Genomic DNA, 27,329 nt, shown 5'->3' with positions numbered 1-27,329 from the left:
AAGGAAGCCAAGTAATGGACTTATATGTGCTACCTGAAGGAGGTCCACCACTACTAGGACGGGAGTGGATTAGGAAAATGAATATGGACTGGCACTCCTTGAAAGCACTAACGGTAGATTCCGGGGAAACAGCTGTCAAACCTAAACGATTGTCCAGAATACTGGATGAGGCTAAAGAGGTGTTCCAGCCGGGACTGGGAACACTGAGAGGAATTACGGCAAACATCAAGATTGATGAACATGCACAACCAAAATTTTTTAAAGCCAGACCGGTACCCTATGCAATACGACCTGCGGTTGAAGCGGAGCTGGAAGCACTAGAACGTTCAGGGATACTGTCTAAAGTAGATTGGAGTGAGTGGGCTACGCCCATTGTTCCCGTTATGAAACGTCCTGCGAACAATAAGCCAGGAGATCCAGGGAAGGTTTGCATCTGTGGAGATTTCAAGATCACCGTTAATCCGGTGCTTCACACGGTGCAGTATCCGCTTCCACGGATTGAGGATATTTTCGCTTCACTGTCTGGCGGGAAACACTTCACCAAGATAGACCTGGCGCAGGCGTACTTGCAGATGGAGGTTGAAGAAGAGTCACGCCAATACCTCACGATCAACACGCATCGAGGGTTGTACCGGTACAATAGGCTGGTTTTTGGTGTGGCATCGGCTCCAGCAATTTGGCAGAGGGCCATGGAGCAGGTATTACAGGGAATTCCAGGCACACAATGTTACCTGGACGACATTCTGATCACAGGTGATGGTGATGAACAGCATCTCGCTAACTTGGAACTGGTGCTCAACAGACTGAAAGAGTACGGACTTAGGGTAAATCGGCAGAAATGTGAGTTCTTCCAGAAGCGGATCTCGTACTGTGGTCATGTCATTGACCGGGAGGGGCTTCATAAGTCTCCTGACAAGATAGCGGCAGTTGTAAAGGCTCCCGCTCCAGAGAATGTCTCTCAGTTGAGGTCGTTTCTAGGATTAATTAACTACTACCATAAATTTCTGCCAAATCTATCCACGGTGCTGCATCTGTTGAATGCTCTTTTAGAGAAAGGGGTACCATGGGACTGGGGCGAAAACTGTAAGAAGGCATTTCGCAAAAGCAAAGAATTGATCACCTCAGTGGAAGTGTTGGCTCACTTCAACCCGACACTGCCTATTCGGTTGGCTTGTGATGCTTCTCCATATGGTATTGGGGCAGTACTCTCACATAAATTGCCAAATGGCACGGAAAGGCCAGTCGCGTTTGCATCCAGATCATTGACCTCCGCTGAGCGCAACTATGCGCAGATCGATAGGGAGGCCCTTAGCCTTGTATGGGGAGTGAAGAAGTTTAATCATTACCTACAGGGCCAAAAATTCACACTTCTGATGGACCATCAACCGTTGGTGTCCATTTTTAACCCTAAGAAGGGTGTTTCGGTGATGACAGCACAGCGTCTCCAGAGATGGTCTCTTTTCTTAGGGACACATCAATATCAGATAGAATTCAAAGGTACGAAACAGCATGGCAATGCTGATGGCCTGTCGCGCCTGCCACTACCTGAAGATGAAGACACGACGGAAGTTGACCCTGTTGAGTTATTTCATTCGACCATTATCGAGTGTTTACCTGTCACCAACGCAAGTATTGAAAGAGAAACCAGGAACGACCCGACACGGTCCAGAGTCTACGAGGTGACAGTGAAAGGATGGCCAACACGGGGTGATCCTCTGTTACCGGCATTCTCGGCAAGGCGAGACCAGCTGTCCGTCTGCCATGGTACTTTGATGTACGGGACAAGAGTGATTATTCCTCCCAAGTTAAGGGAAAGAGTTTTAAAAGAACTACATGAAGGTCATCTGGGGGGAGTTAAAATGAAAAGTCTTGCTAGGGCTTACGTATGGTGGCCGGGTATTGACCAACAGATTGAGGAGTTAACGAAAAGCTGCGCTGGGTGTCAAAAAGTGCAAAATGCACCTCCGATAGCACCGCTACACCCATGGGAATGGCCTTCAGCCCCATGGCAACGCGTACACATTGACTTTGCTGGTCCATTCATGGACTCCATGTTCCTAATCGCGGTGGACGCACATTCCAAATGGCCAGAAGTCATCAAGATGAATACCACTACTTCAGAAAAGACAATTGCGGTGTTAAGAACAATATTCGCAAGGAACGGATTGCCAGAACAGATCTGTTCGGACAACGGACCACAGTTTGTATCGGAAGAATTCCAACAATTCTTAAAGAAGAATGGAGTTAAACATTATACCTCTGCCCCATATCATCCGGCGACAAACGGGTTGGCTGAAAGATTTGTCCAGACATTCAAAAAGGCTATTAAGGCCATGAATGATGATCAGATTCCGCTGCAACACAAGGTCGATAAGTTCCTGATGTCATATAGAAACGCCGATCATGCCGTGACTAACCAAAGTCCTGCTATGATGTTTTATAACAGGAGGTTGCGGTCCAAGTTGGACTTGTTAAAACCAAATGTGCGGAGGGAAGTGGAAAACAAATAGTTTCGGCATATTAACAGCAAGACCACTCGAACTTTCGACGTAGGACAACCAGTGATGGCAAGGGGCTATGGAAACGACAAATGGCAGTCCGGAACAATCCGGGCCAGACAAGGACCTCTGATGTACACCGTAGATATTGGTCATAATGTGATAAGGCGTCATGCGGATCAACTGGTAGAGTCGAGAGCAAGGGTCGAACCCATGGTTGTGACAGAGACAGCTGTGGAAGACGTTCATGAACCTGAAGCATCTACCTCGGCCGAGAATGTATTTGATGATGATGACACCCAATACATTGGCAACCAACTAGAGGAGGCACCTCAACAACAAGAATCAGAGACCACTGAAAGGCGTTATCCAAGCCGAATCAGAAAGCCTCCTGAGAGTCTGAACCTTTGAACTGTTATACCTGAAGTTATATATGTATATATGTTATGTTTATTTGGGGATATGACTGTTAAGCTAAAAAGGGAGGATTGTGGTGTATGTAACCTGTTCCACCTTAAGAGAACTTAAGCCTGGTCCACCTTAAGAAAGGTACTACTTTCTTTGGCTGCTGTATACGTAATACCGGTGGTGACCACACCGGTATATAAGCACAGTGTAATAATATTGTATTCAGTATAGTCCGACCTCCAACCAGTAAAGACCTGTTGAATTTACTCTTGTGGTCTGTGTAGTAATTCTCACTATAACACACAGACTTAACAAAAACAAATCCAGCTTCTCCAACCTGTCCTTGTAACTAAGATCCACCATCCCCGGAACCATTCTGATAAATCTCCTCTGCATCCTCTCAAGGGCCTTTGCATCCTTCCTAAAGTGTGGTGACCAGAACTGGACGCAATACTCCAGTTGTGGCCTAACCAGCACTTTATAATGGTTCAGCATAACTTTTCTACTTTTGTACTCAATACCTCTATTTATGAAGCCCAAGATCCCATATGCTTTGCTAACCACTCTCTCAATATGTCCCGCCACCTTCAGGGACCTATGCACATTAACTCCCAGGTCTCTCTGTCCCTGCAAACTCTTTAAAACTGTGCCATTAAGTGTATATTGCCTCTCCCTGTTCCTTCTGCCAAAATGCATCACCTCACACTTCTCTGTATTAAATTCCATCTGCCACTTGTCTGCCCATTCTGCTAGCCTTTCTATGTCCTGTTGCAGTCGATTGGTATCATTCTCACTGTTTGCCACACCTGCAAGTTTGGTATCATCGGCAAATTTAGAAATTCTACTCTGTATTCCAATATCCAGGTCATTTATTTATATATAAAGCAGTGGCCCTTTGGGGAACACCACTGTCTACCATCCTCCAGTCTGAAAAACAGCCATTTACTACAACTTGCTGTTTTCTGTCCTAAGCCAATTCCTTATCCAAGCTGCCACTGACCTACCTATTCCATGAGCCTCAATTTTGTTAACCAGCCTTCTATGTGGTACTTTGTGAAAACGCCTTCCTAAAATCCATGTAGACAACATCCATTGCATTCCCTTCATCAATTCTCCCTGTTACTTCATTAAAAATTCTATTAGATTATTCAAACATGATCTGCCTTTTACAAATCTGTGTTGGCTCTCCTTAATTAGCTTAAACCTCAACACGTGCCCGTTAATTTTTTCCTTGATTATTGTTTCTAAAACTTTACCCACCACTGATGTTAAACTGACCAGCCTGTAGTTACTAGGATTGTCCTTGTGTGGCGACACGCCACCACTGGACATAATCCGCTCACGGCGGCACAGACAGTCTAAGCAGAAGCCCCCAGCCGGGGGCCCTTTCCTCCAGCAACTTGTTTCCCACAGGGACAGGCTGCCGGGAGCACTTCCTGTCTGGGAAGTATTTAAGTGGATGTGCGGGCTTTTCTAGTTCCTGTTTGCCATGTGGTCAGAATAAAGCAGTTGTGTTTTCAATAGCTCTGTCTCGACTCCCACGTTTGCCGCGGTATCTCAACACTTGCACCCTTTCTTGAACATTGGTGTCACATTTGCCACTTTCCAATCCTCAGGCACATCCCCCACATCTAGGGATGATTGGAAAATTATGGCAAGCCCTTCTGCTATCTCCACCCCCAATTCCCTTAGAAACCTGGGATGCAAGCCTTCTTGACCAGGTGACTTATTCATGTTATCCAGGTCTTGCTGTATGCAGGCATGGACTGCTTCATTATCTGAGGAGTTGCAAATGGAACTGAACACTGTGCAATCATCAGCGAACATCCCCACTTCTCAGTTTATGATGGAGGGAAGGTCATTAATGAAGCAGCTGAAGATAGTTGGGCCTAGGACACTGCCCTGAGGAACGTCTGCAGTGATGTCCTGGGCTGTGATGATTGACCTCCAAAAACCACAACTATCTTCCTTTCTGCTAGTTATGAATCCAGCCAGTGGAGAGTTTTCCCCCCTCGCTTCCCATTACTTCAGTTTTACTAGGGCTCCTTGATGCCACACTTGGTCAAATGCTACCTTGATGTCAAGGGCAGTCACTCTCACCTCACCTCTGGAATTCAGCTCCTTTGTTCATGTTTGGACCAAGACTGTAATGAGGTCTGGAGCCGAGTCGTCCTGGCAGAACCCAATCTGAGCATCAGTGAGCAGGTTATTGATGAGTAAGTGCCGCTTGATAGCACTGTCGATGACATCTTCCATCACTTTGCTGATGATTGAGAGTAGACTGATGATGCGGAAATTGGATGGATTTGATTTGTCCTGCTTTTTATGAACAGGACATACCTGGGCAGTTTTCTACATTGTCGGATAGATGCCAGTGAAGTTGCTGCACTGGAACAGCTTGGCTAGAGGTGCAGCTAGTTCTGGAGTCCTAGTCTTCAGCCCGACAGCTGGGGCCCATAGCCTTTGCTGTATCCAGTGCGCTCAGCCATTTCTTGATATCATGTGGAGTGAATCGAGTTGGCTGAAGACTGGCTTCTGTGATGGTGGGGACCTCAGGAGTAGGCCGATATGGATCATCCACTCGGCACTTCTGGCTGAAGATGGTTGCAAACGCTTCAGCCTTGTCTTTTGCACTCACATGCTGGGCTCCGCCATCATTGAGGATGAGGATATTCATGGAGCCTTCTCCTCCCGTTAGTTGTTGAATGGTCCACCATCATTCACGACTGGATGTGGCAGGACTGCAGAGCTTTGATCTGATCTGTTGATTGTGGGATCGCTTAGCTCTGTCTATAGCATGTTGCTTCCGTTGTTTAGCACGCATGTAGACTTGTGTTACATCTTCCCCAGGTTGGCACCTCATTTTTAGGTATGCTGGATGCTGCTCCTGCTCCTGGCATGCTCTTCTACACTCCTTATTGAACCAGTGTTGTTCCCCTGGCTTAATAGTCATTGTAGAGTGAGGGCTATGTCGGGACATGAGGTTACAGATTGTGGTGGAATACAATTCTACTGCTGCTGATGGCCCACAGTGCCTCATGGATGCCCAGTTTTGAGCTGCTAGATCTGTTGTGAATCTATTCCATTTAGCACAGTGGTCATGCCACACAATAATGATGGAAGGTGTCCTCAGTGTGAAGACGGGACTTCGTCTCCTCAATGACTGTGCGGTGGTCACTGTTACCAATGCGGTGATGGACAGATGCATCTGCGACAGGCAGATTGGTGAGGACAAGGTCAAGTAGGCGTTTCTCTCAACACCTGTCGCAGGCTGAGTCCTTCAGAACTCACCCAGCTCGGTCAGTAGTGGTGCTACCGAACCTCTCTTGGTGATGCACATTGAAGTTCCCCACCCAGAGTACATTCTGTGCCCTTGCTACTCTCAGTGCTTCTTCCAAGTGGTATTCAACATGGAGGAGCACTGATTCATCAGCTGAGGGAGGGTGATGGGTGGTAATCAGCAGCAGGTTTCCTTGCCCTGAAGCCATGAAACTTCGTGGGGTCCGGAGTCAATTTTGAGGACTCCCAGGGCCACTCCTTCCCGACTGTATACTACTGTGCCGCCACCTCTGGTGGGTCTGTCCTGATAGTGAGACAGGGCATACACAATGGAGGAGTCTGTGACATTGGCTGAAAGGTATGATTCTGTGAGTATGACTATGTCAGGCTGTTGCTTGATTAGTCTGTGGGACAGCTCTCCCAATTTTGGCACAAGTCCCCAGAGGTCCGTGAGGAGGACTTTGCTGGGCTGGGTGTGCCATTGTTGTGTCTGTAGCCGGTACTGAGGTCGATGCCGGGTAGTTTTTTGTAGCGGTTTGTTACAACTGAGTGGCTTGCTAGGCCATTTCAGAGGGCAGTTAAGAGTCAACCACATTGCTGTGGGTCTGGAGTCACATACAGACCAGACTAGGTAAGGACGGCAGATTTCCTTCCCTAAAGGACAGATGGATTTTTACAACAATCCGATACTAGCTTTACTGTATTACTGATACTAGCTTTTTATTCCAGATTTATTTTATTAACTGAACTATAAATTCCACAGCTGCCATGGTAGCATTTGAACTCATGGATCATTAGTCCAGTAACATAACCACTATGCTACTGTTTCTTAATCATGTTGTGCCTGATGTGCATGAATGATGATTGAATGCTTTGAAACTTTAATTTTCATACTTAAGGAAGAGATGTATGGTGAGAGTTCCACGCTTCCCTTGGGCCCCAATTGTTTATGTTGATTCACAGGAACGTTGAGTGTAACTTGATATCAGCAGAATGGGCGTATTTTTGGGTCTAACTTCTGGGTTGCGCCCACGGAGGAAATTCCAGGCTTATGTGCTTAACTTTAGAATTGTTTCCATTAAATTTAATCTGTCATTGTCTGTTCAGTAGCTTATTTTGGAATTTCTGAGCTTTACTGATTCTGACAAGATCAATGGCCTGGATGCTTCAGTTTTCTCACATTTTGTAGTGATACACTTAATTTCAGGTGTGAGTTTCATTGTTCCAGTTTGTGTAGATAGTTTGTAATACAATCTTGGCCAGGGTACAGCTATATTATGGTTATGTACTTAGTTTTATGTAACGTTTGTTCATTTGTATGTTATCAGTTGTTGTGAGTTGGTCCCATTGCTTGGATATATCCCTTTTGCTTGTGTGATTATAGCTAACTGGCTAGCTGTTCCACTCCTTAATTATGGGATTGACTTATTCATTATTTGTCTCTTGCCTTTGTTTATTTATATTTTCCTTCTTTTATGAATATCTTGTGACTTTTCTATTTGGTTGAGCTCTTCAAAAAATGTTGCAATTCCATATGGAACTTTATTAATTATAATTTCTGTTTTTTTAAAGACCACACAAGTTTTGATGCTATGAGAATGCATGTGTTCTCCAACAGGGAGTAGTTAAGTTCACATTGTGTTTCACCCTCAGGAACTTGGCTCACTGTTGAATGACTAAGTGCAAATCAAACCGTTTCATTTCAGTTTCATCAGCAGACAATGACTTGTTATATTACATTCTTCATTTTACAGGACTGAAGCAGATCCTTTTCCTTAACAATTCACTGTTGAGCAAAAAAAATATCATTTTTCTAAAGATAGTCTTTAAAGGAGCACATTTTAAATTATTAGCCTAGAAATGATGGCATGCAACATTATTGTATGAATCTGTTAAGCATTCTTATGGTATCACACAGCACAGTTTCCAGGCTATTATGGCGAAAAGCAAATTCAAGATGATCATTAAAAAAAAATGAATGCTTCCATTTGGCAATTATTTGATCTGCACATTTTTCCCCCATGGCCGTGAAATACAATATTTTAAATGAAATATAACTGCTTTCTATGTTGTAAACAAGACAGGTATTGTCTCACATCATTTGTTTTAGGCGTTTTGCAAATCCATCAACTGGAGTTTGTGAAAACTGTCACATAAGCTGTAAAGAGTGTTGGGGTCCAAGTGACGCAGAATGTCTGACCTGTCCAAAGGATAATTTCCTGCTGAAATCTCACAACAGTTGCTATCGCTCATGTCCGGAAAAATACTATGAAGATGAGTTGGAGCAGACCTGTGAAAGGTGCCACCCTAGTTGCAAAACCTGTGATGGTAAGTTTAAGATTTACAATCTTACAAAGACCAACAAATATATTTGAAGACAAGATTTTGTAACAACTGGTAGTCCCTCCTTTTCATACACAGTTTGGCAGGTACAACGAAAATACTAAAGACTCCCTGTGGTTTTTATTTTTCGGAGGAAGAAGAGTGATATTTGGAGCTTAGAAGGAATAAAATAGGAAATTTCATAGAAGTGTGAACTTTTAATGTAGAAATAAAAAGGTTGTGAAAAGAGAGGAATTGGAGCCTAGAGGCGAGAGAAGGGTCAACAAGTGTTTTCTTGTTTCTTGACTAAGATTGTGAGAGAGGTCTTAGAAGAGCTTCCCTGGGATGTGGGAACAATATGCCTGACTTAGACAGACTTAGTTCAGTTGGAGGCACTCCTGCCTTTGGGGCAGAAAGTGGTGGGTTCAAGCTCTACTTCAGAACTTGAGCATGCAATCGAGGTTGACCCTCCCAGGCACTATATGAATACAAGTCTTTCTGTTTAGGGGAAAAAATGGACTATATAGAAAAATTGAGATGGTGATGGGAAAAAATGAGTTTAGCACAAAAGGAACCTGAGCTTCTTGGGTTTTTCATACATGAAGGTGGTCAAAAGCATAGATCTAAAGGTGTGTAACATTTTCAACAAGAACACTAGTGGAACAGAGAATTAATAGCAGAAAGGAGAGGTGGACTGGGAGCAAAAGAGGCTGAGGGGGGAGCGGGGGGAAGATCTCCAGAGTCAGTGACAGTTTGGGAAATGATCGCTTGATTATCGGTGGTGGGGTCATGATCCAGGGGGAGGTAGGAGGAGGTGTCGGAGAGTTGGCGTTCAGCCTCCGCAAGGCAGAAGACTGTTTGCCAAACAACAGCGCCACACTTGTCAGCATGTTTAATGATAATATTTCCAGCATTTTCTGTTTTTATTTCGGATTTCCAGCATCCGCAGCTTTTTGCTTTTGATACTTTAAGTGGAATTACACAAGTTACTAGCAAAGATAAACATAGCTCAGAATCCATCAGACTACCAGGTGTGATGGGCAACATTTTCACAAGAGACAACAGAATGGGGGGCATAATGGAACCAAAGATGTAGAAGCCACTCTTACAGAAAGTGGGAGTATGGTATAAAAGCTTGCATGCCAGCTAGAACAGAGAAAATGTGAGGTGTTCTTGTATGACGAGATGTATAGGACATGATTTATCGCAGTAGATATTACTGCCCATTCATAGTCACCAGTAGGAAAGTCTATTCCCTTCGATGTGTACACCTACGTACTATATACATCAACAGATGCTCAATTCCTTTAGCTATTTTTTGTGGTAAATCTTTAAATTATATATAAAAGGTGATATGATCTGTTAAAATGCTAATCTATCATTTGATATTGGGGATGAGCAAACTGATCCTGTTTGGGTTGATCTGAATCCAAGGCAGTCAAAGCACTACAATTACTATGTCCTCAAAGATATTAATAGCAAAGTTTGAAATTGACACTCAGAAAACATGAATTCAATCTTATTAAAATAAATCCAGATGAATTTGATTTTGCTTGCTGATAGACCCATCCAAGTTCAAATTAACATAAATTTGTGGGTGTTGCCTCATTGTTAGTTGCTATTAATCTGGCTTTATGTTTCCGTTCCGCATGGGTTGACAAATAAACTAGTTATTATATAAAAATTATTTAATTGTGGAAGTACATGCTATGAAAAAAGCATTTGATTTTCAGATTCAGTGAGCCTTAATGCTCACAAAATCAAAACCAAAAAAAATGATCCAGATAAGACAGGCCAGTGCACATGCCTTCTTAAAAACACTAGAAGACACAGCACAGAAAAAACTCCCAAGTTGACTGCCTAAGTATGGAAACAAACCCCAGCAAACCACCAAGTAAAAAAAAGTAAATAATCTGTGGATAATAGAAAAAGGTTTGTTTGATTTTCCATGTGGTTGTTTAATGGGTGTCATCCAATTCCTGGCGGCAAGTCCTTGCTTTCATATTCCTTTGCAATGCGATGTCTTGGAAGGAGAGCGGCAAATGCATTTGCCTGTATGCTGCCATTTTAAAAAATGGAGTTATATCCAAACCCAAAATCATTTAAATCTGGATAATCATCATTCGATCCACAAAGGCATAATTCAACTTTGAGTTTTTAATTTGGTTCAGAACTCATTCCTAATATATGCCAGGAGTTCATCTGTCTTACTGTCAACAAATTCAATGGTTTCTATTTTTCTAGGCAAAGGAGCTGTTCGATGTACTACTTGTTTTTGGGGCTTCACGATGGTTGGAAGTATCTGCAGTTCTCAGTGTTTTGCTGGGGAATACCTGATATCAGAGGTATTTAACGCACAGCTACCATAGCTACCTTGCTCTGTATCTTGTTTGAAACAGGAGCTATAAAATATGGGCTTTGCATTTTGTTTTAACATAAAGCTCCAGGTGCATAGTAAAGGATACATGATATTCAAAACTACACAGCAGAGTTAGAATCACATCTAACAATCAGACCTGGAGTTAGACTATTCTACCCCTACATAGAGATTGTGCCAAAAATGAGCAGGTAATATAAGTTATACTCCTGTTCAAGAACTGATAAAAGGATAAGGCAGAAAATTATAGGTCAGTTGGTGTTGCTTCAGTTATGTGAAACTTTATGGGTCTGAATTTCCACAGGGTTCTCCTGATTTGCCACTGTAAAATATTTACCCACTCTAATGTTCTTTACTGCTTCCTTTATAATTCTCATATTTTCCTTCCTTATTAGCCCCCCTCATATTTATCATGTGCCTCCTTTTAATTTTTTTTTACTGTAACTGCTTTATTTATCCATGGAACCTTTGCTTTTGATGAAATCCCCTTACTCCTAGTCGAAATGTATTTAACCTATACCTTATCCATCTCATATCTAAATATCTTCCACTGCTGGTCCACTATTTGATCTACAATTTTCTTTCTAACCAATTAATCTGAGCTAAGCCCCATTTCATACCACTGAAAGGAGCTAACTTCCAGTCTAATGACTTTACCTTGGGCTCCTATTATTTATCTATTTTAAATGTGAACCTAATTTGATTATGGTCACAATTTTTCAAGTGTTCGCCTACCTTCAGGTTACATAGTGATCCTATTTTCTTTTACAATTGGATCTAACATTGCGTTCTTCCTTGTTGGACATGCACCTTACTGATTAAGAAAACTTCCTCTCCATTTTGACCATAAAAATAAATGTATTATTTACCATGTTAGCCAAGGATTGATGAAGCTGCTGCAGTGAAGTACAGAGCTTGTCCTTGGATCTTGTCATAAGATGATGAATCTTGTTCCTTAACCAAGGGAACTGGGGCTAATTGTTGCACCTCCATTGCTGTCCTAGATGAGATCAGTTAACTCAAGATTGAACCTTGGAGACTCCTGGTCTGACCTGCAATTACTCAACAACCCAATCTGTCTGTCAGATTGTCTTTCTCTCTGTGTATCTGACTCTGAAGAAAACCCAGAGACACACACAGTAAATTTGCCAAAGACTACAAGTGAGCAGAAGGTGGAATCTGTACTTTGCTCCTGAGTTGCATTATGGGTACCACTGATATAGACCAAAATAAAACCAGGATATTTGTGCTACCACTTTATTTGGCAGTAATTGGAACAATAATAATTCTTTAAAATCAAATTTCTCAATCCTTCCACAAATAGTCTAAAATGTTTTGGCTATGGACGGTGTCTCTGATATTTCCTAATATACTATCACATTCCGGATAAGATACCTAAATTTAACTGGTACTGACATTAGCCTTTTTTAGTATTACTCTGCAACTCATTTGTTCACAGTTATTTCCCGTATTCTGGATAATTTGAAAAAAACATTATTAAGGATGATTTGCTTCTATCCTATGTCCTTCTATGCTCTTAGTCCATGTCACTACTGCTGATATTACTTTTATTATCTTTTAGAGGTCAGCTATGTTCTTTCAAAACCAGACAAAACCTTCTCTTGTTCAAATATTTTTTTACTGGAGCTATGCCTGTGAATTCTTGAACTACAAACACATTAACCATTTGAAAACCGAGTTTCCTTTGTAATTTTCCGATATTGAGCCATACATTTTAGTGCTGATTTTCTTTGAGTTTCTACCGCACTACTGCACATTCTACAATTCACTGCATTATCTGATTAAACTAGAAATAGGTGTTATTGTTTATTTTACACTTTCATTTGGTGCAGAATCACTCACCTCTTACAGTAACAATATTTGACAACTGTTTTATTGACTCCAAATTAACTTCTATTGTCTGATTCAGTTATTTCAACATCTGGGCATATTTGCAAATATGTAAGTTCTTCAAGGCCTGGATGTTTGAACCGATAATGTTGTATGAGTTGATAAAGTTCGAACAGGTTGATTTCCAATCATGGCTGCAGTTTGTCACAGTTCTAAACCTTTTCAACATAGTCTCAGAATGTCTTATGATTAAAGCAACTGAAGAACAGTGAACATAAGAACATAAGAAGTAGGAGCAGGAGTAGGTCATACGGCCCCTCGGGCCTGCTCCGCCATTCAATAGGATCATGGCTGATCCGAATCTAGACTCATGTCCACTTCCCTGCCCTCTCCCCGTAACCCCTAATTCCCTTATCTGCTAGGAAACTGTCTATCTCCGTTTTAAATTTATTTAATGTTGCAGCTTCCACAGCTCTCTGGGGCAGCAAATTCCATAGATTCGCTACCCTCTGAGTGAAGAAGTTTCTCCTCACCTCAGTTTTGAAAGGGCAGCCCCTTATTCTAAGATTATGCCCCCTAGTTCTAGTCTCACCCAACAGTGGAAACATCCTCACCGCATCCACCCGATCAAGCCCCCTCACAATCTTATATGTTTCGATAAGATCGCCTCTCATTCTTCTGAACTCCAATGAGTAGAGGCCCAACCTACTCAACCTTTCCTCATACGTCAACCCCCTCATCTCCGGAATCAACCGAGTGAACCTTCTCTGAACCGCCTCGAGAGCAAGTATATCTTTTCTTAAATATGGAAACCAAAACTGCACGCAGTATTCCAGGTGTGGCCTCACCAATACCCTGTATAACTGCAGCAAGACTTCCCTGTTTTTATACTCCATCCCCCTTGCAATAAAAGCCAAGATTCCATTCGCCTTCCTGATCACCTGCTGCACCTGCATACTAACTTTTTGTGTTTCATGCACCAGGACCCCCAGATCCCTTTGTACTGTAGCACTTTGCAGTTTCTCTCCATTTAGATAATAACTTGCTCTTTGATTTTTTTCTGCCAAAGTGCATAACCTCACACTTTCCAATATTATATTCCATCTGCCAAATCTCTGCCCACTCACTTAGTCTGTCTATGCCCTTTTGCAGTTATGTCCTCCTCGCTCGCTGCTTTCCCTCCCATCTTTGTATCGTCGGCAAACTTGGATATGTTGCACTCGGTCCCTTCCTCCAAATCATTAATATAGATTGTAAAGAGTTGGGGTCCCAGCACTGATCCCTGCGGAACACCACTAGTTACTGATTGCCAGCCTGAGAATGAACCATTTATCCCAACTCTCTGTTTTCTGTTAGATAGCCAATCTTCCACCCATGCCAGTATATTACCCCCAATCCCGTGATTTTTTATCTTGATCAGTAATCTTTTGTGTGGAACCTTGTCAAATGCCTTTTGGAAATCCAAATACACTACATCCACTGGTTCCCCTTTATCTACCCTGTATGTTCCGTCCTCAAAGAATTCGAGCAAATTTGTCAAACATGACTTCCCCTTCATAAAACCATGCTGACTCTGTCCTATTAAATTATGTTTATCCAAATGCTCTGTTACTGTTTCCTTAATAATGGACTCCAACATTTTGCCAACCACAGATGTTAGGCTAACTGGTCTATAGTTTCCAGCTTTTTGTCTACTTCCCTTCTTAAATAAGGGTGTTACATTAGCAGTTTTCCAATCTGCCAGGACCTTTCCTGAGTCCATGGAGTTTTGGAAAATAATCACCAATGCATCCACAATCCCTACCGCCACTTCTCTCAAGACCCTAGGATGTAGGCCATCAGGTCCGGAGGATTTATCCGCCTTGAGTCCCATTATTTTACTGAGTACCATCTCCTTAGTGATTTTAATTGTGTTCAGCTCCTCCCCCCCCCCCCCATTGCCCCTTGTTTGTCCAGTGTTGGGATATTTTTAGTGTCCTCTACTGTAAAGACTGATACAAAATATTTGTTCAGCGTCTTTGCCATCTCCATGTTTCCCACCATTAGTTTCCCGGTCTCATCCTCTAAGGGACCAACGTTCACTTTAGCCACCCTTTTTCTTTTTATATAGCTGTAGAAACTCTTGCTATCTGTTTTTATATTTTTTGCTAGTTTACTTTCATAATCTATCTTCCCTTTCTTAATTAATCTTTTAGTTATTGTTTGCTGGCTTTTAAATGCTTCCCAATCTTCTATCCTCCCACCAGATTTGGCTACTTTATATGCCCTTGTTTTCAGTCAGATACTATCCTTTATTACTTTACTTAGCCACGGATGGCTGTCTTTTCTTTTACTCCCCTTTTTCCTCAGTGGAATATATTTATCTTGAAAGATGTGAAATATCTCCTTGAATGTAGACCACTGCTCTGGTACCGTCTTACACTTTAATCTGTTTTCCCAGTCCACTTTAGTCAATTCTACTCTCATACCTTCATATTCTCCTTTATTTAAGCTCAGTACGCTGGTTTGAGATCCAGCTCTCTCACCCTCAAACCGAATTTGGAATTCAACCATATTATGGTCACTCATTCCAAGGGAATCCTTTACTAGGACATTTTTTATTAATCCTGTCTCATTACACAGGACCAGATCTAAGATTGCCTGCCCCCTGGTTGGTTCAGTTACATACTGCTCAAGGAACCCATCCCTAATACACTCTATGAACTCTTCCTCAAGGCTGCCATGCCCAATTTGATTAGTCCAGTCAATATGAAAGTTAAAATCCCCCATGATTATAGCTGTTCCCTTATTACAAGCCCCAACTATTTCCTGATTTATACTCTGACCAACAGAGTTGCAACTGTTAGGAGGCCTATAGACTACGCCCACTAGTGACTTTTTCCCCTTATTATTCCTTATCGCCACCCAAACTATTTCACTATCCTGATCCTTTGACCCAATATCATTTCTGACTATTGCAGTGATTCCATCCTTGATTAACATAGCAACCCCACCTCCCTTTCCTTCCTCTCTGTCCTTCCTAATTGTCAAATACCCTTGTATGTTTAGTTCGCAGTCATGATGATCTTGCAGCCATGTTTCCGTAATGGCCACCAGATCATACCCATGTGTATTTATTTGTACCGTCAACTCGTCTATTTTGTTACGAATGCTGCGTGCATTCAGGTAAAGAACTTTCAAATATGTTTTCTGACAATTTATTCCTGCTTTTACCCCTTTTACTACTTTACCTTTATCATTATACATTCTGTCCCTTCCTGACATGCTCTGGTTTTTAATTCCCCCACTGCTACCTTGCTCTATTGCCTTCTCCGCTGCCATTTTTATTTTTCGCTCTCTTAAAACCTCCCCCCCCACTAATTAGTTTAAAGCCCTCTCTACAGCCCTAGTTATTCGATTCGCCAGGATTCTAGTCCCAGCACTGGCCAAGTGAAGTCCGTCCCAACGGAACAGCTCTCTCCTGTCCCAGTACTGATGCCAGTGTCCTAAGAAGCAAAACCCATTTCTCCCACACCAGTCTTTGAGCCACGCATTTAACTCTCTAATTTTATTTACCCTTGCCAAATTTGCAAGTGGCTCAGGTAGTAATCCAGAGATTATTACCCTTATGGTTCTGCTTTTTAATTTGGCCCCTAGCTGCTCAAACTCCCTCAGCAGAACCGCTTTCCTTGTCCTATCTATGTCGTTGGTACCAACATGGACCATGACAACTGGATCCTCCCCCTCCCACTCCAAGTTTCTCTCCAGCCCAGAGGAGATGTCCTTAACCCTGGCACCGGGCAGGCAACACAGCCTTCGGGACTCTCGCTCTCGGCTGCAAAGAACCCTATCTATCCCCCTAACGGTACTATCCCCTACCACTACAACATTTCTTTTAACTCCCCCCCCCCCCCCCCCCCCCCCCCTTGAATGGCCCCCTGCTCCACGGTGCTGTGGCCGGGTTGCTCATCCTCCCCGCAGTCCCCGTTCCCATCCTCACAGGGAGTAAGAGCCTCAAACCTGTTGGACAAGAGCAAGGGCTGCTGCTCCTCCAACACTAGCTCCTGGATCCCCGTACCTGCCTCACTTCTAGTCACATCATCCTGTCCCTGGCCATGGACTACATCTGAATTAATTAATCTAATTGGTGTGACTACTTCCTGAAACACAGAGTTCAAGTAACTCTCCCCCTCCCTGATGTGTCTCAGTGTTTGAAGCTCGGACTCCAGCTCTTCAACACAGAGCTGGAATTCCTCGAGCAGCCAGCACTTACTGCAAATGTGATCACCGTGAGCATCAATGCTGTCCACCAGCTCCCACATATTGCAGCAGCAACACATCACCTGCTCTCCCATTCTATGTAATTAATTAAATTTATTAATATTATTTTTAAATACCCTCTGCCCCAATTCTAGATGATGTATATCACACCTTAGAAACTATAAACCACAGAGTTTAACTTTAAAAAGAGAGAAATACTCACCAACCAATCACTTACCTGCTTTCTGGTGACGTCACACTTCGATTATTTTTTACCTCTCTCCTTCCCTCTGAGTTCCGAGTTCGGAGACTGGTGAACCTTACCTGGTCTCTGGAGCCTTTTATAGCCCCGCTGCTGCCGCTGAATTCCCACCGACGCTCTGAGGCCTTACCTGGTCTCTGGAGCCTTTTATAGCCCAGCTCTGCCGCTCGAGTTTCCTGCCGATGCTCTGAGGCCTTACCTGGTCTCTGGAGCCTTTTATAGCCCCGCTCTGCCGCTCGAGTTTCCCGCCAACGCGCTCAGGCCTTACCTGGGTCTCTGGAGCCTTTTATAGCCCCGCTCTGCCGCTCGAGTTTTCCGCCGACGGAATGAGAATCACTGGAAGAGATCATATAATTCAGGCCTGCTGATAATACAAGATGCAACAGAAAAAGGATATGAAAAAATATGGTCTGGAGATGACTGGAGGAGATAGTGGAAGGGCTTGCCATCATTTTCCAATCTTACCTAGATGCGGGGTAGATGCCTGAGGATTGGAAAGTGGCAAATGTGACACCATTGTTCAAGAAAGGGTATAAAGATAATCCTAGTAACTACAAGCCAGTCAGTTTAACATTACTGGTGGGTAAAGTTTTAGAAACAATAATCAAGGAAAAAATTAATGGGCACTTGGAGAGGTTTAAGCTAATTAAGGAGAGCCAACACTGATTTGTAAAAGGCAGATCGTGTTTGACTAATTTAATTTTTTGATGAAGTAACAGGGAGGATCGATGAAGGGAATGCAATGGATGTTGTCTACATGAATTTTAGGAAGGCGTTTGACAAAGTACCACATAGAAGGCTGGTTAACAAAATTGAGGCTCATGCAAAAGGTGGGTCAGTAGCAGCTTGGATAAGGAATTGGCTTAAGGACAGAAAACAGCGAGTTATGGTAAATGGCTGTTTTTCAGACTGGAAGTTGGTAGACAGTGGTGTTCCCCAAGGGTCAGTGCTGGGGCCACTGCTTTTTTTGATATATATAAATGACCTGGATATTTGCATACAAAGTAGAATTTCTAAATTTGCCGATGACACCAACCTTGGGGGTGTGGCTAACAGTGAGAATGATACCAATCGATTGCAACAGGGCATAGAAAGGCTGGCAGATGGAATTTAATACAGAAAAGTGAGGTGATGCATTTTGGCAGAAGGAACAGGGAGAGCCAATATACACTTAATGGCACAGTTTTAAAGAGTGTGCAGGGACAGAGGGACCTCAGAGTTAATGTGCATAGGTCCCTGAGGGTGGCAGAACATATTGAGAGAGTGGTTAGCAAAGCATATGGGATCTTGGGTTTCATAACTAGAAGTATTGAGTACAAAAGTAGAGAAGTTATGTTGAACGTTTATAAAGCGCTGGTTAGGCCACAATTGGAGTTTTGTGTCCAGTTCTGGTCACCACACTTTAGGAAGGATGTGAAGGCCCTTGAGAGGGTGCAGAGGAGATTTACCAGAATGATTCCGGGGATGGTGGATCTCAGCTACAAGGACAGGTTGGAGAAGCTAGATTTGTTTTCATTAGAGCAAAGGAGTTTGGGTGATTTGATAGAGGTGTACAAGATTATGATGGGTTTGGACAGGCTAGATGGGGAAAGCTGTTCCCGCTAGTTGATGGAACAAGGACAAGGCGACACAGATTTATGGTTTTGGGCAAGAGATTACAGGGGGGACGTGAGGAAAAACTTTTTTACGCGAGTGGTAAGGACCTGGAACTCGCTGCCGGTGGAAACGGAGACACTCAACGTTTTCAAGGGGAGACTGGATAGGCACTTGAGGGAAATAAACTTGCAGGGCTACGGGGATAGAGTGGGGTAATGAGACTGACTGGATCGCTCCACAGAGAGCCGGCACGGACTCGATGGGCCGAATGTCCTCCTTCTGTGCCGTTATGACTCTCTGGGGGCGATTTTGTTAATGGGGGCACGTTGGAGGCGAGACTGCTGCTTGGCGTGTCGATGTCCCATCTCCATTGATTTGGGGCCAACCCATGCTATTTTCCCTTGATTGACCTTGTTAAGCCCGCCCAGTACTAACACTTTGCACTTACCTCAGATACTCACCTCTACACTCTTGCACCCATCACTTACCTTCACAGCACAATTTTGCACCCAACCCCCGCAGACCCAGTACTCACCTCACTGACTTGGCAGGTTTTGGAGCCTTCGGGAAGCCTGCACTTGTGAGGGCAAAAAGGGGATAATCCTATTTTCTGCCTGTTAACAGACAGTTGATAGGCTTGAATCCCTTCCCGCCTCCCCAGGGCTGGCAAAATCACCCCTATGACTCTGACTAAGCCAAAATCGCTTTTATCAGCAAAATGTAACACCTCGGTGGTCAAAACCATTCTAGAAATGCAATTCTAGTTATCCATGGATGATCTAAAAGTTGAACTATTTGTTTGAACATGAAGCTCTTTTTGAAGCCCTTGATTCTACCTTTCACTTGTGATGCATGATTTTGAAGAAAGATGAGAAGAAACTCCAAAAATGTTAAAGCACCTTGACCTGAAGAATCCTCAATGGCCCAGAAATTTGGGTCGAGGGCTTCCCGCGGGTGCAAGCCCCCGACCTGCACTTACCTTGCGCGCCGGCCGTTGAGCTGTGGGCCCCTGTGGAATTCCGATCTTGGGCCTGCTCCAACTGCCGGCGCGCAATGCTTGCGTATCCCAGGGGCGCAGTTAGTTCGATGCGTCCCCTGGGATCACGTGGGCCATGGGGAGCCAATCGGAGCAGGGAATGCTTCATAAATACTACAAGCCCCAAAACATCACTAAATCTTCAAATATATTTTTTTAAAACATTGCATTTTTTAAATAAACTATAAATTACATGAAATAACTATTTTAAACAATAATTTAAATTTTTGAAAAAAATAATTTTATTTTCTAACAGGGCTAAAAATAAACTTACCTTTCTTTAAAGTATTTAAAAATAATAAACCTGTGGAAAAAATGTTTTAATTTTAATTAATTCACCACTTACCTTGTAAAAAGCAGGCCTTGAGACTGCTTTTTATATGTGTAACTTCTGGAGACTTACCCTCCCGGGAAAACCTGCAAATGAAACTAAGTTCGATGCGCACGCGCAGCCTCTCCTGTGCACGCGTTCGACCTTTCAACCCCTTCTTTCAGGGGAATGGAAGTGCCGGTTTCCCGCACATGCGCAGTGCATGCAGGAAACCGGCACTTCCAGGCATCATGGGATGTGTAGGAAAGGCAGAACTTTACACTAACCTGACGCTACAATTAGTCCAACACTGGTTCAAACTGATCTTAACCTATGTTTCGATTCTCCAACTCGATTTGCTTAATCTTATTTTGGTTATTGCTTTTAATGGAAAAATTCACAAAGTAGTAATCAGAATTTAATCTAAACAGTTATTGATCCATTTTTTCAAAAAAATCTCTATTTACCAAAACACTTCATAGCGAGAAATTTTTCAGTTTGTTTACATTAATTGACGTGCATTGTTTTTAATGCCTTTTTTTCCCCTGATGCTTATTATTAGGACCCAGAAGTACTGTGTGACAAATGCAATGACACTTGTCTGGAGTGTAAGGGCCCAGGACCCTACAACTGTACAGATTGTCTTCCAGCTCTCTTAATTAATCTCGATGATGGAAACTGTTTAAAGTGTTGCAGATTTGCCCTGTCAGATGTTGAAGACTGCTGTGATTGTGACATGAGATTTGGTAAGATTGTTATACTATTTAAATGTTATTGTTTGCCACAATTCATTTAAAGGTACAATTGCTTATCAGCTGAAGTAAAAGTTGTTATTTCTGACTGAGCCAATTAACATGTCCATTGAAAATTAAGAACAGTATTGTGACTGAGCAATAGCTCTTCAGTATTTGATATGTAAATGTTATTTTTTATATATTCAGGGAGTTTGCAAGAAATCCTAGCGAATGTTTCTATAAGTATTGATCCTAAAAATAATGTTGGAGGGAGGGTGGAGGTCAGAGTCTTAGGCCCCGATATTGACTGCTAAAGAGTGGGGGCAGAGTTTCAGTCAGGAAACCCAGAAGTCCGGGTTTCCCCCCATGCTGTGGAGTTTTGCCAGGATCCCCGCCTGGAAGTCAGCCTAATTGACCAGCTTGACTCCCAGTCGGGCGGAGAGTTTTCAGTGCAGGCCGCAGCCCCAGGTAGGGAGCCTGCAGCTGATACTGGGAGTGTGGGTCTGATTCCTGACCTGGGTGGTCTTTGTATGGCGGGGGGGGGACGGTTGGGATGGGGAGACTTTGTATTGGAGGGGGTCTGATGGGGGGTGGTCTAATCCAAGGCAAGAGGGTAAGCACTCCTGCTTCTCCTGGCCCGCAAGCTGTGCTATAAAGGCACTTACCTTTTTCCTGAAGCTGTCCTTGCCTCCCTTCAGCTGCCGGGTTTCCGAGGCCTGGGAAACCTGTCCGGCCAGGGTTTAACCTGTAAAACAGGTTAAATCTGAGGGTGCCAGCCTTATTAAAGTATTTAAATGGCCAACTCGCCTCCTGGGATGGGTTGGCTGCCTGCCCCCTGTCCCACCTCCATTAAACCCAGAAGTGGGCAGGTTGGGGTCGGCCCTAACCTTCCCATTTTTGGCGGTTAAAATTCACCCCTTAGTTTCTTCAAGATCATGCCTGATTGGGATTCGATGGCAACACTCTCAAATATTATTTGCATGTGGGTGAGATCTTCAAGTTCTTGAGGAATATGCCTATGTGGGAATGGTGGGGGGTGAAAGGAGCAATAGGAAACTTCAGTCTCTTCAGTATTGTCTATCTATTCTTAAATATATATGACAGAAAAGTAACTAGAGGAGACATCATCAACTATGCAGAAAAAGAAAATGTAAAAAAGGTCAAAACGCCAAAGAAGTAGGGAGATTTTGAATTCCATCAAACGTTCTCTTATTTGTGGTTTCTATTTCTGAGCACCACAGATCAATTCAAGTTAGCTTGGTCATAAAGTGTCCATGAAATAATGTCTTCCAAATATTACTATGCAAAACAAAAGATGTAATTGTTGGTGCTAAATTCAAAGACTAAAGGGAAAATTTAAACTCTGCCAGCCCGGCAAGAATGGGCAGGCAGTTAAAATGGCGGTCGGGCACTTCACGTTTTGCGCCCAACGCATTCATGCCCACTACCATTTTAATTGCTGGTGTTTTGGTTGTGTCGAAACCATCTGCCACAGGCAGGCAGGGGTCTCATTAATATTTAAAAGTCGGGCCCAATGACATAATTTGGACCCCAAAGTGATTTTAATCCCAGGCTGTGGGTGTCGCACTGAGTGCTGGACCCGCCAAAGAAACCTGGCGGCAAGCAGGAGTGGAAGCAGAAGGTAAGTTTAATTTTTTTATCATTTACTTGTAGGCCAGAAGGGGCAGGAGTGATTCTCTGAATCCCACAAAGAAACCTTGGGTCTCCCTTGCATCCCCTTTGAATAATTCACTATCTCCACAAATAGCTTAAAGGACCTATCGAATTTTAGCCAAGTTTTACAAAAAAATTCTCATAAAAGACTGGATTCCCTTTTTAAAAAAATGGAGTATTGTGATATACGTACATGCATCTATTCGCACTGAATTATCAACTGGGTGACATCAAAACACTTTAGTAAATCCTAATCATATTTCATATTTATGTTATCTTCAATGCCAAGTGTTTCACTATTTAATTATTCAAAATCATTCAGCCCCAGTCAGTAATTTCTATGCCATTTTTTTTAATGATCACTTAATCAATTTGTATTTGTTATTCCAAAGAAATGATACACAGCATGACCTGTTGAAATCTTACATCTATTTTCCTTTTAAAAAATTGCAGATGAATGTGTTTTAAGGAAATCAGTTGTTGTTCCGGAAAGCAAGAGGGCAGGCAAACCTGCCTTATTTGCCACTGCCTCAGTACTGCTCATTCTGGGTATTGGTATAGGTGTATTCCTTCTGCTGAAGACCCGTTCAAAGGCAAAACCCACTAACAGAGCAGGATATGAGAAACTGCCTAATCAAGCCAAATCCACCCCAGTTTATAATGCAAGCAGGGACAGTATCAGTTTTCGAGAAAATCAAGTAATTGACTACAAAGATCGTCAGGAAGAAATACATGATGAAGATGATGACGATGATGATATTGTTTACATGGGCCAGGATGGCACTGTTTACCGGAAATTTAAGTATGGACTGTTAGATGAAGATGAAGATGATGAACTAGAGTACGATGATGAAAGCTACTCCTTCAGATAAAAAAATGAAATCAGCATTAGTTTATGTGGTTTATCAGTACTTTTAAATGAAATTTTGTACTTACTCCATGCACTTAATATATCATTGAGGATACTGAAACGCTAAGTCTGCTAGTGATCAGTGCCTGACTATTCTTTTCTTTTTCATACAGTGTACTGGGGAGTGTGTTATTGAAGTTTGTGAGCCCTATCTTGAACAAATAACTTTCAAAAAACTTTCACCTAATCACATTTCTGATAAGTGTTGTGCATCTCTACATCCTAACCCTAATAATTAAAGAAAAAAAAATACTGAAAAGATTGGATTTCATGCATTAAGAGGAATAACTACTGCACTCGTATTGCTTTCAGTGGTGTGATTTGAACAATTATAATTAAATGTTTTTCTAAATCTGTGTTTAAATTCCTCTCATAGGTTGCAAAACTCCTGTTATATTGCTGGGGTTCTGCATCAATAGGTACAAACGAATCTTGTGTTACTACCATGATTTGGTGCACAGGGGTTTTCTAATGTGGCCTAAGAGTCATTAGCTGTTTAAATTACTGCTAAGGTTTCTAAAAGACTAGAATGTTCTTCAATAGCTTATTTTTTCCAAATGCTTATCAACCACTCAGATTTTCAATTTCTATAGAAGCTGTACAGATCACAGTAAAATATAACTGGTCATGCTGCAATAGAACTTCAATTATCTGGACACATTGGAGTAGGACGTTGTCCATAACTCTACAATGGCTGTAAATTCTAAGGTATCAACAACAACAACTTGCATTTATATAGTATCAGTATACATAAGATATGTATAAAAAAATAAAGCTATATGCTTTTAAATGCAGTAAATGTAAAAACTTATGTAAAACACATTATAGTACATTATAGCAAACACTAAACATGCTATTACAAAAGCAAAATACTGCAGATGCTGGAAATTTGAAATAAAAACAGAAAATGCTGGAAATATCCTTCGGAAGGGTCATCGACCTGAAACGTTAGCTCGGTTTCTCTCTCTACAGATGATGCCTGACCAGCATTTTCTGTTTTTATTACTAAACATGCTATATTTTACTATAAAAGTTTATGAAGAGTTGAAAGACATGATCCTGATGACACAACATAATATTTGTCACACTGAAGTGTTGGTAACTCTGAAGTTGTACTATACACAATCCCCTTTAATTATCGACTACCCTCTCACTAAAGTATGTACAAAAAGTATTTTGTTTATTCTCTTAGGCATATGCTGAATTTATAAAGGCATACCAAAATTACCAAAATGTTCTTCAGAAGAAAGATGGGCTCAGATCATAGTCCAGTTTATTTTTTTGACATTTCTTGTTCAATCCCCTAAATCAAGAGCTGTGTGGTCACATTTTAACCTTGCCCTAGTTATTAGATTTGAACTGCACACAGTTAGCTTAAGAAATGCTTCAGCAAGCATTTTTAAGTGTTAAAATGCTCTTACTCATCAAGTTCCTGATCAAGTTCCAAACATTGTTTAACAGAAATAAAATAGAAAGCCTCTGTCAGCAACTTGATCCCACACAACTGTCAAAATAGTCTTTATGAAATTGGCTGAGTTTGCCAGGAAGTGTATACTTATGTGTACCAGCACTTTAGCCCTTAGAGAATTGGTGATATGATTTGTGTTCTCTTTGTATGGAGTTCTTGTTCAGTAAGATTAGGGTTAAATGTAGATGTGTTTGTACTTTTTGCTGTAAGGTAAAACATTTTTGAGGTGACAAGCTAGGTTTGAAAGTAAAATGTTTAGTTTCAGTTAAGAATTAATGACAATTTAGTGCAGCTATACTGAGCCATGAGTGAGAAAACTATAATTAGACTGGGATCTGCTGTTTTGTTTTTTTGAGTTACAAAAGCTTTATTATATTGTTGTTTCATTTCTAGTTTAGATCACGTCAAAAGCACAAAAAAGGGGTCACTTGTTGTGAGCATTCTGTGCCTATATTCATAAACCACTTAAAATGTTGTTTATGGTGCCCCTGTAACTAAAATGGCTGATTACTTGATTTTCAACCAGTAGTTAGCAAGAATTCAAGATTCTTAAAGCTGATGCTGGTAGCTGATCATAAAAAAATGTTATAGATACTAATGGGCTCAGGGCTATGCCATCGCATTCCTTCAGCTGCAGGGAAACATGTGGTGTCAAGCAAACTGCAAGGGTAGAAAATGAAAGAAACAATCACATGGTGGGAGATAGTATTTGTTTTGCCAGAGATTAATGAATGGTAGGATTAAGGTTCCTCTCTCTTTTATAGGGTGGCAGCACTAATACCTTAGTAAAAGATTGGGGAGAGGCAGGAGGGGAAAGCAGTGGCTATCTAAAGTGACATTTTGGAATTAATAAAATCAGTGATAATTTACATTATAATATTTAAGGTCGGTGTGACACTACAATCTATGCAGTGCCCATCAATCAATCTCCTACTAACTTAACCAAACATTAATGTCTATTCAAAAAGGCCTTGCCTTCTAGGTAGTTTCCAATATAGATGCCTAACAAGCACTTAATGTTTGGGATGTACTATAAGGAGTCAACAATAGTATAGAAATATAAATTGTGGCAATTTGATCAACATTATAATTTGGCATAGCATAGAATCTATTAAGGAACACCTGCAGAACAAATGCTGCAAATTGGTTTTCACAATCCAGAAAAGATTAACACATTTTTAAACCTAGCAAAGAAGATAGAGTACTGCAGTTTATAAAGAGACTGTTCGATTCCATAGCTGGGAACTGATTCAATTAACAGAATACTGTATCCAAGGATTCTGTGTGAAGCAAGACAACTGAAGTTTATGAAGTGTACCTATTACATACAAATTAAAAGCAGAAGAGAATATTATCAGGTTACATTATCATTGAAAAATTTACCCTAAGTATGTTATTTTATCGAGTTTTGTATTGAGCTGAATTATGCACATATCTGGGGCCCGACACTCTCAAATTGATGAGTAATTAAGATTGTGCTGATTAATAAATGAGTGGTTTAGCACAGTACTCTTAAACACATTTCATTGGATCATAAGGAACTTGTTCAGCAGAAGGCAGTTTATTATGATTTAAATGAATTTTAAGCTTTCAGTTTAATTGCTGTATATGAATTGAGAGAGAAATGTCACCTGGTTGAACAGGGGTCTGTGCTCTGATCATATGGAAAGATGCCAATACTTTACTATGCAAGTCTTTGAACAGAAATGTAACTGTACCAGTTTAGAATAGTTTAATGTGACCTATTGGAGTTATATTTAATTATTTGATTTGATTATTGGTTGGTATACTCCAACATCATAATTTGGGTATCATAAAAGTAAACTTTTATGAACACCAAATATAATTTTTAAATGTTTATCTCGGGCCCAAAGATCAGTATACTTATTTACTGCCGCAACATGATGAACAACAGTAATTCTCACATTTTCAAAATAATACTTGGAAATTTTTGTGCATTAATGTAATTTTAACTTGATATTTAGGGTTTTTTGCTTTTGATTAAATCAGTGGATTACAAATTTCTGACACTCACTGATAGAGATTGGGTTGAATGATTTCTGACGAATCATTGAACGTTCTGATTGCTGTATCTTATTGATGTGATGATGACAATTTTATGTTCTTTGTGAAGACTGAATAAAATGTGCTTTGTACAAAATGACTGGAAGTCCTGATCATGTAAAAGGCATTTCATGTGTTTTTTCCCCCCCCCAAATGTAGATTTATCCTAAACAAAGACAAATGCTTCCAGTGAACTTTCTTCAAACAGGAAGAACTGTTCAAATTCTATTAAAGCAAGTTCTGCCTTTTTTAAGACAGGTTGAGTGAATCATGACTGGTTTTCAGTACTTATCCCAACTCT

The 27,329-nt window shown here is 41.6% G+C and overlaps 1 protein-coding gene across 3 annotated transcripts in view; it reads left to right on the top strand.

The window, feature by feature from the left end:
- Positions 1-27,125, top strand: part of pcsk5b (proprotein convertase subtilisin/kexin type 5b) — a 679,955-nt gene extending 652,830 nt beyond the window's left edge. For all 3 annotated transcript variants that reach the window (XM_085986077.1, XM_085986086.1, XM_085986095.1), the window contains 4 exons: positions 8,296-8,513; positions 10,752-10,852; positions 20,741-20,924; positions 23,040-27,125. In XM_085986077.1, coding sequence (XP_085842203.1) covers positions 8,296-8,513; positions 10,752-10,852; positions 20,741-20,924; positions 23,040-23,458 — 922 coding nt within the window. In that variant the 3' untranslated portion in view covers positions 23,459-27,125. The remainder of the gene's footprint in view (positions 1-8,295; positions 8,514-10,751; positions 10,853-20,740; positions 20,925-23,039) is intronic.
- Positions 27,126-27,329: the final 204 nt, after the last annotated feature.

Source organism: Somniosus microcephalus, chromosome 1 (genome assembly GCF_052327205.1).
Source record: "Somniosus microcephalus isolate GS21.2 chromosome 1, FLI_Smic_1.0, whole genome shotgun sequence".
NCBI classification, from domain to species: Eukaryota; Metazoa; Chordata; class Chondrichthyes; order Squaliformes; family Somniosidae; genus Somniosus; species Somniosus microcephalus.
Note: the sequence above shows the minus strand (reverse complement) of the source record. Positions and strands in the feature narration are given on the sequence as shown.